At 50.1% G+C, this 14880-nt stretch overlaps 1 protein-coding gene across 4 annotated transcripts in view; it reads right to left on the bottom strand.

The window, feature by feature from the left end:
- Positions 1-9022: 9022 nt before the first annotated feature.
- MMP11 (matrix metallopeptidase 11) overlaps positions 9023-14880 on the bottom strand; it is a 32615-nt gene continuing 26757 nt past the window's right edge. Inside the window, exons 6-9 of one of the 4 annotated variants that reach the window (XR_005455377.1) lie at positions 14051-14267; positions 12345-12602; positions 10700-10825; positions 9183-9204 (exon numbers count right to left, since the gene is read on the bottom strand). Coding sequence is in view for 3 of the 4 variants with exons in the window: in XM_038763327.1 (XP_038619255.1) it covers positions 9071-9204; positions 12345-12602; positions 14051-14267 (609 nt within the window). In the remaining variant the exon portion in view is untranslated. Of the gene's footprint in view, positions 9205-10699; positions 10826-12344; positions 12603-14050; positions 14268-14880 lie in introns of all 4 variants that reach the window. The other 3 variants (XM_038763327.1, XM_038763328.1, XM_038763329.1) reach the window with 3 other exon arrangements.

The following is a 14880-nucleotide window of genomic DNA, read 5'->3' as shown; positions in this document are numbered from 1 at the left end:
CTCTTCCGCCTTAATTATTGCTTCAGCCTCTTTGCTGTCCTTCCTGCCTCCTTTCTCTCCCCACTCCGGTCCATACTTCACTCTGCTGCCCAGATCATTTTTTACAAAAACATTCAGTCCGTGTCTCCTCACTCCTCAAGAACCTCCAATCGTTGCCCGTCCGCCTCTGTATCAACAGAAATGCCTTACCATCGGCTTTAAAACACTCAATCCCCTTGCCCCCTTCTACCTTTACCCCCTGATTTTCTACTACAACCCAGCCCACTCGCTTTGCTCCTCTAAGTCCAACTTACTGTCCTTCCATCTTGTCTATCTCGCCGACGACCTCTTTCCCCCATCCCGTCTCTAGCTTAGAAACCCTCCCTCTTCATATCCCACAGACGATCACTCTCCCCACTTTCAAAGCCATATTAAAAGCACATCTCCTCCAAGAAGCCTTCCCTGACTAAGCCCTCATTTCCTCTTTGCCCACTCTCTTCTAGCATCACCCTCACCCTAGGATTTGTACCCTTTATTCACCCCTCCCTCAGCCCCACAGCACTTACGTCCATATCCGTAAATTATTCATTTCTATTGTTGTCTATCTCCCCCTCTAGACTGTAAGCTCGTCGTGGGCAGGGAATGTGTCCAGCAACTCTGCTATATGGTACTCTCCCAAGTGCTTAATGCAATGCTCTGCACTCAGGAAGCGATTAATAAATACGATGGATTGATTGATTATACTCTTCCCGAGTATGTATCACAATGCTCTGGAAAGGGCAAGTGCTCAATACCATTTCCTGCCCATTCCACCCCTAATGTGTCCTCTGCTTACCTTCCACACACCCCCTGCATACCCCCCACTCACCCTCCGAATGTTCTCACACACCCTCTATCTACCCTCCGAATGCCCCGCGGCCTCTGAACGCTTCCCATGTGCCTGCTATCTGCCCCCTGCCCCTTTCTCCCCCCACCCCAAGCCCTCTGTCTACCCTGGCGAAAGTCATCAACCGTGTCCAAAGTTTAGCCCCAAGGCCCGATCAAATTCCTTCCCTACAAACTGGCCCTCACTGAGGCTGCTCGTTGCGTGTATGTAAGAACCAAATAAACTTTCTGTTTAACTTCAAGCAAACCAGGCACATCACCACTTTTATGAGAAGCAGCATGGCGAGGTCTTCCCAGACTAAGCCCCCTATTTCCTCTCTTCCCACTTCCTTCTGCATCATCCTGACTTGCTCCCTTCATTCATCCCCACTCCCAGCCCTACAGCACTTTTGTCCATATCCGCAATTTATTTATATATGGATGTCTCCCCCTCTAGACTGAAGCTCGCTGTGGGCAGGGAATGTGTCTGTTTACTGTTATACTGTAGTAATAATAATAATAATAATGACACTTATTAAGTGCTTGCTATGTGCAAAGCACTGTTCTAAGTGCTGGGGAGGTTACAAGGCGATCAGCTCATCCCACAGGGGGCTCACAATCTTAGTCCCCATTTTAAAGAGGAGGTAACTGAGATACAGAGAAGTTAAGTGACTTGCCCAAAGTCACACAGCTGACAGTTGGCGGAGCTGGGATTTGAACCCATGACCTCTGACTCCAAAGCTTGTGCTGTTTCCACTGAGCCACGCTGCTTCTCTGTACTCTCCCAAGCACTTAGCACAGGGCTCTGCACACAGTAAGTGCTCGATAAATGTGATCGAATGAACTGAATGAATGAAAGAGCCCAGATCTGGGAGTCAGAGCACCTGGGTTCTAATCTCTGCCACTTGCCGACTGTGTGACTTCAGGCAAGACACGGCTTCTCTGGGGCTCGGTTTCCTCATCTGTAAAATGGGGATTCAATGCCTATTCTCTCTCCTACCCAGACCGTGGGCCCCATGTGGGCTAGAGACTGTCTTTTTCTTTTCAATCGTCTTTATTCATTCAATCGTACTTATTGAGCGCTTATAATATGTAGAGTACTGTACTAAGCGCTTGGGGGAGCACAATACAACAATGACCAGACACATTCCCTTTCCCACAACGAACTTACAGTCTAGAGGATTACTGAGCGCTTACTGTGCACAAATTACTTCAGTAAGCGCTGTGTCCGACCCGATTATCCTGTGTCTAGCCCAGTGCTTAGTACACTGTAAATGCTCAACAAATACCTCAATTATTATTTATTACGGTAGGGAGGCCGGAGAGGTTGCCAAAGTGAGAGCAGCCTTTTGATGATCTCTGGCGAGTCAGTGGCCACCTGTGGAAGGAGCCAGATCTGTCCAAACCTGCCTGATTTCTTTGTTTACTTGCCTTTGTCTGGCTTTCCTCTCAGATTTCCAGGGCCGAGTCCCACTGAATTCATTTCTAAAGGACCAGGAAAACTCCTTCCCATAGGAAGCCCCTAGTCTCCATCAACCCCTCTCCTCACAGTGGATTTTGCTTGTAATCAGGAATCAGATATCTAGAGTCTCGAAGTGGGATAGTTACTCATAATAATAATAACAATAATGGCAAGAAGCAGTGGCCTAGCGGAAAGAGCACAGGACTGGGAGTCAGAGGACCTGGGTTTTAATCCTGGCTCCACCTCTGGTCTGCTGTGTGACCTTGGGAAAGTCATTTCACTTCTCTGGGCTTCAGTTCTCTCCTCTGTAAAATGGGATTTAGACAGTGAACCCCATGTGGGACGGGGACTGTGTCTAATCTGATTATCTTGTATCTACCCCCAGCGCTTAGTACAGTGCCTGGGACTGAAGTAGCTTGGCTTAGTGGATAGAGCACAGGCCTGGGAGCCAGAGGACCTGGGTTCTAACCCCAGCTCCGCCACTTGTCCGCTGGGTGACCTCGGGAAAGTTACAGTCTTAATCCCCATTTTACAGATGAGGTAACTGAGGCACAGAGAAGTCAAGTGACTGATCGGAAACACTTCGATGGCATTAGTCAAGACAAGCGCTTAACATATGCAGTAATAATAATAATATTTGTTATGTACTGATCCTGTGTCAAACACTGTCCTAAGCACTGGGGTAGATAGAAGTTAGTCATATAAGACACAATCCCTGCCCCATGCACTGCTCACACTCTAAGAAGGAGAGAGAATGAGGATTTTGCCCAAATTTTCCACATGAGGAAACTGAGGCACAAAGGAGTTTAAAATGAGCACCTAAAGGCAGCCAGCAGAGTTGGGATTAGAACCTGGGCCTTCTGACTGCCAGGAAAGTGTTCTTTCCATTAAATTCATTCATTCAATCGTATCTATCGAGCGCTTAATGTGTGCACAGCACTCTACTAAGCACTTGGAAGGTACAATTCAGCAACAATTCTTTTCCATTCCTCCCTGTGGCCTCAGATTACTCTCAAGTTGTTCTATGGTTGGATGGTGATGATGATGATGGTATTTGTTAAGCACTACTATGTACCAAGCACTGTTCTAAGCACTGGGGTAGATACAAAGTAATCAAGTTGTTGCATGTGTGGCTCACAGTCTCTAATACCCATTTTACAGATGAGGTAACTGAGGGACAGAGAATTTAAGAGACTTGTTCAAAGTCACACAGCTGGGAATATAGGCAGGGAACATTTCTACCTTACCCTATTATATTGTACTCTCCTGAATGTCTAGTACAGTGCTCTGAACACATAAACCCTCAAAAAATACGATTAATCGATCGATTGACTTGGCTACCAGGCCACTGGGGTGGCAAGCCCACCCATACCCAAGGACTCACAGCGGGAAACTCCAGAAACTGGAGATGGACTGGAACCAAAAAAAAAGAAAAAAATCAGATGAACCTGAATGGTGGGAAATTCAAGCTGAGCTTCATGCAAAGCACTTATGTATTTAGAGTGTTCTTCCATCGCGTTTGTGTGAGTGTAATCAATCATATAGACTCCTGTTTATTTTGATTGCTCAATTTGTAAATATTTCTGCGTCCGTCTGTCTCCCCAGTTGGAGTGTAAGTATCCTGAAGACAGCCTGTTGAGCACCGGGGCCTTACTTAAAAGCCTTATTGAAGGCACATCTCTTCCAGGAGGCCTTTCTTTACTATGCCCCCCATTTCCTCTTCTCCCTCACCCTTCTGCGTCGCCCTGATTTGCTCCTTCTGTTCTTCTCCCCTCCTAGCCCCACTGTACTTATGTACATTTTTTTTGTATTAATGTCTGTCTCCCTGACTCGACTGTAAGCTCGTTGCGGGCAGGGATGTGTCCGTTTATTGTTGTATCGTACTCTCCCAAGTGCTTAGTACGGTGCTCTGCACACAGTAAGTGCTCAATAAATACAACTGAATTGAATTGAATTAAATGCTTCTAGCATCCCCCAACTTTTCCAATAACCCAATCTGAGTTTCTCACTATAAATCATCCAAACACCTCTTTACCCTATTAATATTTTCCACCTGCACAATTTGAAGGAGTAGCCAATTCCTTAGGCTGGCTTCCCCTTGGCTGAAAATTTTCTTTTTGTGTCGTTTGGAACCTACCGCCTTCTAGTCTCAGTGCGTGCTTGGGGAACAAAAAAGAAATAATGATTAGAATAATGGTGGTATCTGTTAAGCACTTGTTATGGGTCAAGCACTGTTCTAAGCACTGGGGTAAGTACAGCGTAAACAGGCCCTGTCCCACATGGGGCTTACAGTCTTAGTTCAGAAGTTATGTTGCCGACTTGTACTTCCCAAGCGCTTAGTACAGTGCTCTGCACACAGTAAGCACTCAATAAATACGATTGATGATGATGATGAGGGAGGGGGATTTTTTTAATGATATTTATTGCGCTCTTACTATGTACCAGGCACTGTTCTAAATGCTGGGGTAGATACAAGATAATCAGTTTGGGCACAATCCGCGTCCCTCATGAGGTTCACAGCATTAATCCCCGTTTTGCAGATGAGGTAACTGAGGCCCAGAGAAGTTAAGTGACTTGTCCAAGATCACACAGCAGAAAGTGGCAGAGCTGGGATTAGCGCCCGGGCCCTTTGACTCCCGGGTCTGGGCTCTAGCCACTGGGCTGCACTGTTTCACCCTGTCCACCCCCTTAGAGATTTTGTGAGCTTCGGTCAAGTTCCTCCTCCGACTTTAGTCCTTTGAAATTAGAGCGTCTTCATCTTCTTGGTGTATCCTTATTTAGAAGCTTGCACCAAAGCCCTTCTGTAGCTCATCTCCTCCAGGAGGCTCCCCACAGAAGCCCCTCCGGCCCCTAAACCACCTGACCTGCTGGACTCCGGGCTGTGTCTTCTACGACATCTTTGTGGCTACTCTCCTACTCCAACCCAGCCCGCACACTTCAATCCTCTAATGGTAACAGTCTCACTGTACCTTCGTCTCATCTATCTCGCCACTGACCTCTCGCCCTACAATGCCCTCCCTCCTCATATCCATCAGACAATTCCTCTCCCCATTCAAAACCTTACTGAAGGCCCATCTCTTCCAAGAGGCCTTCCCTGACTAAGCCCTCCTTTCCTTTTCTGCATCGCTCTGACTTCCCCGCTTCATTCATTCCCCCTCCAAGCCCCGCGACAATTATCTCCATATCTGTAATTTGTTTATTTATATTATTGTCTGTCGCCCCTTCTAGACTGTAAGCTCATTTGGGCAGGGAATGTGTCTGTTTATCGTTATATTGTATTCTCCCAAGTACTTAGCGCAGAGCTCTGCATACAGGAAGTGCTCAATACATACGATCGAATGTATGAATGAATGACTCTGTCACAGGGATGTGGCGAGTTGCCTTTACCGGAGTCGGAGTTGCTCACTCTGTCAGACCCTATGGCGCCGAGAGACCAATGGGACTTGAAATGAACCCCGTTTAGGGAAGTTTGATAAGTAGCCCATTTGGGGTTACATGAAAGGAAACCTGTTTGGAGTGGTTTGAGAGGTAGCCCGTTTGGGATTACTTGAGAAGAAGCCTGTTTGGGTTGGATTTTGAGAGAAGGCAGATCTCCTCTAGAGATAGTGCGGGGAAAGACGGGAGAGTTGAAGAGGGGGCAGGATAGGGGAGAGAATGAGGAGGGGCAGGGGAGATTTTAGGGAGATCACACCTGATAGTGTCATTTTTCTTAATAAAGAAGGTGGCCAGGTCATTAGGGACAAGGGATGGGGGAGGCCAGGGGTGGGTAGGGGAGGGAGTTAAAAGTCTGGAACAACTGGAGTGGACGATGGGTACGGATGTCAATAAGGGTGGAGGAAACAATTTTGCCGGGCAGAGTTAAAGGATAAACTTGAAGTGGACGAAGTCGGCCTGATGTTTAGATTTCTGCAAACACTCCACTTCCTCTGACCAAGGGTAGGGACGGGGCTGGGAGTAAGTTGGGAGCGAGCTAAAAGCCCCGCTCCCCGACCCCTGTAGCACTTAAGTCCGGATGTTTTTACTCTATCGCTTCCCCCTTCCTGAAATAGATTTTAGCTTCTCTCTTCCCCCACTAGATTGTAAACTCCTTGAGGACTTCCTAACTTTATTGCTCTCTCCCACGTTCTCAGTTCGGTGATCTGCACATAGTAGATTCTAAGCTCCTTAAGGGCAGGGACTGTGTCTACCAACTTTATTGTATCGTCCTCCCCCGAGCCCCGAGTATGGTGCTCAGCAAAAGTAAGGACTCTGTTCATTCAATAGTATTTATTGTTCATTCGATCGTAATTATTGAGTGCTTACCGTGTGCAGAGCACTGTACTAAGCGCTTGGGAGAGTACGATATAAAAGTGGACAGACTGATTAAAAAGTCCAGGAATGGGTGTATAGAGACAGTGGGGGCAGCGGCGGGGGAGATGTGGAGCCGGACTGGAGAGGAGCGGTTCTCCCCGTCCCATTCCCCAACTTCCCAGACTCTGCTGTCTGCTCTGTCTTTGGTGGTCAGCAGCCACAACCCCACCTCTTTCCCAATTTTATTCCACCTGGGAGGTTTTGGGCAACCACTGGCTTTGGTGACTGGTCATTCCCTCCCCCGGCTGACCCCTCCCTCAACCACCCCCTCCGCTGCCCAAAAAGCTCCCAACCACCAGGGCAGCGAGAGGCGCGTGTGGGCATTTGGTGAGAAATCCCTTTTGACTTTCATCCCTTGTTTTTTAGAGCCCCTTGGCCACCTCCACAGACCCAGGCAGCTCTGACCCCTTGGTGCAGTCTGGAGAACTGTCACGGCCCTCCGGGACCTCCTTACAGACAGGGAAGCCAGAGGGGATGTTAGAAAAGTGAGCGTGTTTATTGAAACAGTCCGTAGATACAAAAGATCTGTACACACTATACACACATTTACACTGGTCTTTGGACGAAAAACCTCAATGGCTTTGGAAAGCAACAGGAGTGAGCGGAAGGGAGTCCGAGCTCAGGCCTGTACCGTGGCTGAGGTAAAAGCAAGGCACTTGTCGAAGGCAGGGCAGGATATGTTGCAGAGCCTCCTTCCTTCCTCCCTGACAGACTTAGCCAAAAGGCCCAGAGGATGGCCCGGGGGGCGGAACACCCCAGAAAATGCTCCATCTTTCCCCGTGGGTAGCGTCTGTGTGACATCCCTAATCCCGGGAAACCCTTACCCCAAAGGCACCGCTGGGCATCATGGAAACTTGCGTGGGCCACCTGCTTTCTGAACACAAACAAGGAGAGTAGAGCAGCCTGAGAGAAATAGACCTCGGCTGTCAGCCAGGCCAGACGTGAAGAAGTGAATAAAAAAGGCAATTTGGGGCCCTGAGTCTACCTTGGGATGTGGGGAGCAGGGAGAACGGGGTTCTCACCGGCCGGAAACTCTCCGGTCTCCCCTAACGTACCAGCCCGGAGGGGCAGCTTTTCACTTGGGACATTTTCCACCCCCATTTTTACTGCCTTGGTCTGCGAGCCCAGGGGGAAGGGACGGGCAGCTCCCCATTCCTTCTGGTGGTTTTTGTCAGAGCATCTTGGGGCTGAGGGGAGCGAGGCATTGGAGGGAGCTTGGGAGGGGGGGTTAGTGGCTTCCTGGTCCCTGTGACTGTGACCCGATCGACCCCTCTTCTCACAGTCTCTTCTTGGATCTCTCCAGCCTGGGGAAAGGGGACCCTGAGGTCCAGTACCTGAGGTGATGCCCACCAGCACAGGGGCAGTAGAGTGTCTGAAGACCCCAGGGGTGGGAAAACTCCCACACAAGGGAGCCAGGGGAGGGGGAAGAGGCCATCTGAGAGGGGCACTGGACACAGGAGATCCTGGGGCTCACTCCTTGGGGGTTAAGGGGACAATGGCCCACCTCAGCTTTCTGAACCAGACTTCAGGCCTCAGTCTTCCCGGCTCTCTGACAAGAACTACAAAGACCTAAAATGGTGGCCTTCTGGCCTTCTTGCTCTTTGAAGCCTGCTCTGCTCCCATTCTCCGTCCCCTCCCCACTGAAGATCCCTGCCCATTTTCCGATGGAAAGTCGGCCCACATACCGGGAGAAAGGGGTGGGGGGCAGATCAGGAGGGAGGAAATAACTCACGTGGGAAACTCTGAGAAAGGTGCTTCGGTTCAGGGCCGACACAGCCGCAAGGAGACCTTGGACACGGCCAACCACTGGAAACCCTGTCCTCAGAGGCCGCTCCGGGCATTACGGGAAATTGCTGGGAGGAGGGAGGAGGAGTTATCCCTGCAGATTCGGCAAATCTCAAAAGTCCCGGGGGGAGCCAGAGTCAGACAACAGTCCAGAGACTGTTTGCTACGACAGCCAGAGGGCCCAGCGGTGACCAGCACAGCTGCTGAGCGTCTCCTGGGGCTACTGAGCCTCAGCTCTGAGGCAGGACTGATGGGTAAAGCGGTAGGGCTGATAGGAAATGATGGGGGCGGTGGCTGGGAGCAGCAACCAACAGGGACCCCCTTCCCCCCCAACCCCAGCTCCTCCCAGGGTACCACAGCTGATGACATCCTGCTTCCTGGGAGGGGGCTCTTGACCCTCCCCTATATCCCAGGAGGGTGACCCCCAACCTGAAGCCAGAGACTAAACCAGCCACCTGTCTCCCTCACCTCAAACTCACGGGGCCGAGGTAACCCCTCGTCTTATTTCCGGAATAAATAGTCTTAAGGTCCTCCGATCCCTCTGACTCTTTGTGGGGAGATGGTGGGGGGGCGGGGGTGGGAGGGTGGGTGCCCTGGGGGGGGAGGAGACCCCAGAGGGATGGCTGCCTCTCAGCGGAAGGAGTTGAAGGAGGAGGCGCAGTTGAAGAAGTCTTGGCCGATGAGGCGAGGGAAACCTTCCAGGACTTTCACCCTCACCGGGTCAAACTTCCAGTAATGGTGGCCGCGCAGGAAGTAGGCGTACCCTGTGGGGAAGATGGGCGGAGAGGCTGGGAGGGAGGCCTGGAAGGAGCTACCCGGGCAGGGAGGGCCAATGCCCACCCTGCTGACCCCTCTAGACTCTCCACCTCCCACGTGAGACAGAGGAATAGAGCGCAGGCCTGGGACTCAGAAGGTCATGGGTTCCAATCCCAGCTCCGCCTAATAATAACAATAATAATAGTGGTATTTGCTAAGCGCTTACTATGTTCCAAGCACTGTTCTAAGCATGTCTACTATGGGACCTTGGGCAAAGCACCTTCTCAGCACCTCAGTTACCTCATCTGTAAAACAGGAATTGAGACTGTGAGCCCCATGTGGGACAGGGACTGTGTCCAACCTGATTTGCTTGTATCCACCCCAGCGTTTAGTACAGTGCCTGGCACATAGGAAGCCCTTAACAAGTAAGTACCACAATAATAACATTAATAGTTACTATTATTATTATGTCGTACTCTCCCGAGCGCTTAGTACGGTGCTCTTTTAGACTGTGAGCCCACTCTTTTAGACTGTGAGCCCACCGTTGGGTAGGGACTGTCTCTATATGTTGCCAACTTGTAATTCCCAAGCGCTTAGTACACTGCTCTGCACACAGTAAGCGCTCAATAAATACGACTGATGATGATGATGATGCTCTGCACACAGTCAGCTCTCAATAAATACTGTTAATAATAATAATAATGATAATAATAATTCTGGTACTTGTTAAGTATTTACTATGTGCCAGGCACTGTTCTAAGCACTGGGGTAGATACAAGTTAATCAGATTGGACACGGTCCCTGTCTGACATGGGGCTCACGCTCTTAAGCCCCATTTTACAGATGAGGAACTGAGGCCCAGAGAAGTGAAGGTACTTGCCCAAGATCACAGAGCTGGCAAATGGCACAGCCGGGATTAGAACCCAGGTCCTTTTGACTCTCAGGGCCAGGCTCTATCGAGTAAGCCACTATTGATTGATTCCTGGGAAATGAGCCCAGAGGACCGGGAATTGTTCTCCCTTGCTGGTCCCTCTGATCTCTCCTCGGGGTGTCAGAGGGCCTGGCCCTGCTGGGAAATTGGGGGCCAGCAAGAAAAGCAACAGTGAGAGAAGCAGCGGGGCCTGGTGGATAGAGCACAGAACCGGGAATCAGAAGGACCTGGGCTCTAATCCCAGCTCTGCCACTGGTCTGCTGTGGGACTTTGGGCAAGCCATTTCCCTTCTCTGGGCTTCAGTTCTCTCATCTGTAAAATGGGGATTAAAGCCATGGGACATGGAGTGTGTCCAACCTGATTATCTTGTATCTCTAATTATAAATGATTGTTTATTCATATAACTAGCTGTCTTCCCCTCTAGCCTCTAAACTCATTATGGGCAGGGGAAGTGCCTGCTGATTCTTGTATTGTACTCTTAGAACAATGCTCTAGTAAGTGCTCAATAAATACCGTTGATTGAGTGATTGATTGATCTACCCCAGCTTAGTAGAGTGCCTCATAACAAATACCGTTAAAAAAAAATGGCTTTAAGGCCTCTTGGAGCAGGTGGACTTTGTCCAGCTGGCTTCTGGCCCCCGGCTTCCAGGAGCCCGAGAGGGATGTCAGCTCCTGAGTTATTCATTATGAGATTGGTTCTAAAAGAGAAACAGTCTGTAAGATTCCTCATCCAACTAATTGAAGAAGTATGGCTGCTAGAATAATAAAGATCATAGTATTTGTTAAGAGCTTACTGTTTGCCAGGCACTGTTCTAAGTGCTGGGTTTGGACACATTCTCCGTCCCACATGGGGTTCACAGTCTAAATAGAAAGGAGAACGGGGATTGGAGCCCCATTTTGACTTGACACCTGTCCACATGTTTTGTTTTGTTGTTTGTCTCCCCCTTCTAGACTGTGAGCCCGTTGTTGGGTAGGGACCGTCTCTATACGTTACCAACTTGTACTTCCCAAGCGCTTAGTACAGTGCTCTGCACACAGTAAGCGCTCAATAAATACGACTGAATGAATGAATGAATGAGGAAACTGAGGCCAAGAGAAAGCTAAGTGACTCGCCCAAGTTCACACAGCAGGCAAGCGGCAGAGCCAGAATTAGAGAAGCAGTGAGGCTTAGTGGAAAGCTCATGGGCCTGGGATTCTAATCTAATAGATGAGAATATAGAAGCCCAGAGAAGTGAAATGACTTGCCCAAGGTCACACAGCAGGCAAGGGAAGCAGCATGGCGTCAGAAGGCCATGGTCTCTAATCCCAGCTCCGCCGCTTCTCTGCTGTGTGTGACTCTGGGCAAGTCCTTTCACTTCTCTGTGCCTCAGTTACGTCACCTGTCAAACGGGGATTGAGACTGCGAGCCCCATGTGGGACAGGGACCGTGTCCAACCTGATTTGCTTGCATCCACCCTAGCGCTTAGTGCTTGGCACATAGTAAGAGCTTAACAAGTTTCATAATTATTATTATCATTATCATTCTCTGAGCCTCAGTTCCCTCATCTGTAAAGTGGGGATTGAGACTGTGAGGCCCTCGAGGGACAGGGACTGTGGCCAACCCCATTGGCTTGTATCCATCCTATTTTGTTAATGATGTGCATCTAGCTTTATTTCTATTTATTCTGATGACTTGACACCTGTCCATATGTTTTGTTTTGTTGTCTGTCTCCCCCTTCTAGACTGTGAGCCCGTTGTTGGGTAGGGACTGTCTCTATATGTTACCAACTTGGACTTCCCAAGCGCTTAGTACAGTGTCCTGCACACAGTAAGCGCTCAATAAATACGATTGATGATGATGATGATGACAGGAAGTGCTCAATAAATATGATTGAATGAATGAATGAATGATTTCATCCCAGTGCTTAGTAGCATCTGGTACATAGTAAGTGCTTAGCAAGTACCACAATTATTATTATTAAAGGATAGAGCCGGGATTGAATGAATGAATGAATGATTCCATCCCAGTGCTTAGTAGCATCTGGTACATAGTAAGCGCTTAGCAAGTACCACAATTATTAAGGGATTAGAACCCAGGTCTCCTGCCTCTGAGTCCCCAGGCTCTTTCGTCCCGGCTCGTTCTGGGAGCTGCTGGGCCCCAGGACCCTAGAGCCGGGCAAGCCGACCAGGTGGGCGACTGCACAGGGTGGGGGAGAGCACGGGATGGGGGGCACCCACCGTCCGCATCCTGGAAGGCGGCGTCGATCTCAGAGGGCACCCCCCGCCAGTCGGTGGTCCTGCGGGGGGAGAGGCCGTCCACCCGGCGGGTGCCGGGGTTGAAGCGCCAGTAGTTGCCCCCCTGGAAGAAGTAGATCTTGTTCCGGTCGGCGCCCCACGTGAGGGCGGCGTGGAGGCGGGAGCCCGACAGGCCCAGCTCCGACAGCGGCCCGGGGCCCGAGATGCGGCGTTCTCCATTGTACACCCAATACTGGCCACCTGGAGGAGAGACGGGGCCCACGGCCTTCAGCGGCGAGGCCCGACGGGGACCCCCTGACCCCCCGAGGCAGATGCGGGCCAGAGGCCGGGCAGACACGCCCGATCCCCCTAATCAAACAGGGGTCTTTATAATAATAATAATAATAATGGCATTTATTAAGCACTTACTATGTGCAAAGCACTGTTCTAAGCGCTGGGGAGGTTACAATCAATCATCAATCAATCAATCAATCGTATTTATTGAGCGCTTACTATGTGCAGAGCACTGTACTAAGCGCTTGGGAAGTACAAATTGGCAACACATAGAGACAGTCCCTACCCAACAGTGGGCTCACAGTCTAAAAGGGGGAGACAGAGAACAGAACCAAACATACCAACAAAATAAAATAAATAGGATAGAAATGTACAAGTAAAATAAATAAATAAATAAATAGAGTAATAAATATGTACAACCATATATACATATATACAGGTGCTGTGGGGAAGGGAAGGAGGTAAGATGGGGGAATGGAGAGGGGGACGAGGGGGAGAGGAGGGAAGGGGCTCAGTCTGGGAAGGCCTCCTGGAGGAGATGTACAAAGTGATCAGGTTGTCCCACGGGGGGCTCACAGTCTTCATCCCCATTTTACAGATGAGGGAACTGAGGCCCAGAGAAGTGAAGTGACTTGCCCAAAGTCACACAGCTGACAATTGGCAGAGCAGGGATTTGAACCCATGAACTCTGACTACAAAGCCTGGGCTCTTTCCTCTGAGCCACGCTGCTTCTCATTTAGCGCTCATTAAGTGCTTGGTTCTCTATTCGTATTGATGTCTGTCCCCCTCTCCCCCAGTAATAATAATGATGGTATTTGTTATGCGCTTACTATGTGCCAAGCACTGTTCTAAACACTACGGTAGATACAAAGTAATCAGGTTGTCCCACTTGGGGCTCACAGTCTTAATCCCCATTTTACAGATGAGGTCACTGAGGTCCACAGAAGCGCTGGGGAGTGTAAATAGAACAATATAACAGACACAATCCCCTTCCCTCGATGAGCTTACAGTCTAGAGGGGGAGACAGACACGAATATAAATAGATTACAGATATGGACATTTTACAGATGAGGAAACTGAGGCCCGTTCATTCATTCATTCATTCAAACGTACTTTCTGAGCACTTACCGTGTGCAGAGCACTGTACTAAGTGTTTGGGAAAGTACAATAGAAGGTCACCCAGCAGACGTGTGGCAGAGCTGGGATTAGAACCCACGTCCTCTGTCTCCCAGGCCCATGCTCTTTCCACTAGGCCACGCTCTCCCAAGCGCTCAGTACAGTGCTCTGAACACAGTAAGCTTTCAATAAATATGACAGGCTGACTGCCTGCCTGTCCCTTTCCCCGCTCCTCTCCGGCCTCCCTCCTCCCAATCCCTCTCCTCACCACGGCCCTCCCGGCTCCGGCCTTCGCTCACCCTGGAAGAACCAGATGTGGCCCCTGGCGTCCTCAAAGGCGGCGTCCAGAGCGCTCGGGATGCCCTGCCAGTGGCGGGAGGCGAGGGCCGGATAGCCGGGCTGCAACTCGCCCTTCCGCAGCCTCCACACGAAGCGGGACTTGAAGAAGAAGAGGTCCCCGCGGATGGCGGACACGGCGTCGAAGTCCGTGTCGCAGGCGTTCGGCTGCAAAGGCTGCTGGAGGCGGGGGGCGGGCGATGGGCGGACTAGTTTCTGGAACCGCCGACCCCCCCCAACCCGGGCTCACCTCCTCCCTCCGAACTCCCCCTTCACCACCACTCTCCCCGTCCCTCCTAAAACATCTCGTCTCCTCCAGAAAGTCTTCCCTAACCTCTCACCTCCCCCTTCTGCGACACCTGTGCATTTGTTTCTTATGGCATTTGTGGAGCGCTTACTCTGCGTCAAGCACTGTACTAAGCACTAGGGTAGATACAAGCTGACGGGCCGGACACCTCCCTTCCCCATATGGGGCTCACAGTCTAAGCGGGAGGGAGAACGGGGATTGAGTCTCCATCTTGCAGTGAAGAAAACCGCAAAGCCTCCTAAGCACTTTGATAGTCACCCCACCCCACCAATGTCCATATCCTCTAGACTCTAAACTTCATGTGGGCAAGGAACATAGTTACCAAATCTGTTGTACTGTAGTCTCCCGAACGCTTAGTACAGGGCTAAGCACACAGTAAGCACTCAATAAATCCCACTGGCTGATTGCTTTGATCCTTATATTCTGCTCCTTCTCCAACCTGTAATTTATTTTAACATCTGTTACCCCAACTAGATTGTAAACTCT

The sequence above is a fragment of the Tachyglossus aculeatus genome, chromosome 21 (assembly GCF_015852505.1).
Source record: "Tachyglossus aculeatus isolate mTacAcu1 chromosome 21, mTacAcu1.pri, whole genome shotgun sequence".
NCBI lineage: Eukaryota > Metazoa > Chordata > Mammalia > Monotremata > Tachyglossidae > Tachyglossus > Tachyglossus aculeatus.
The sequence above is the reverse complement of the archived record's forward strand: the minus strand, read 5'-3'. Positions and strand labels throughout refer to the sequence as shown.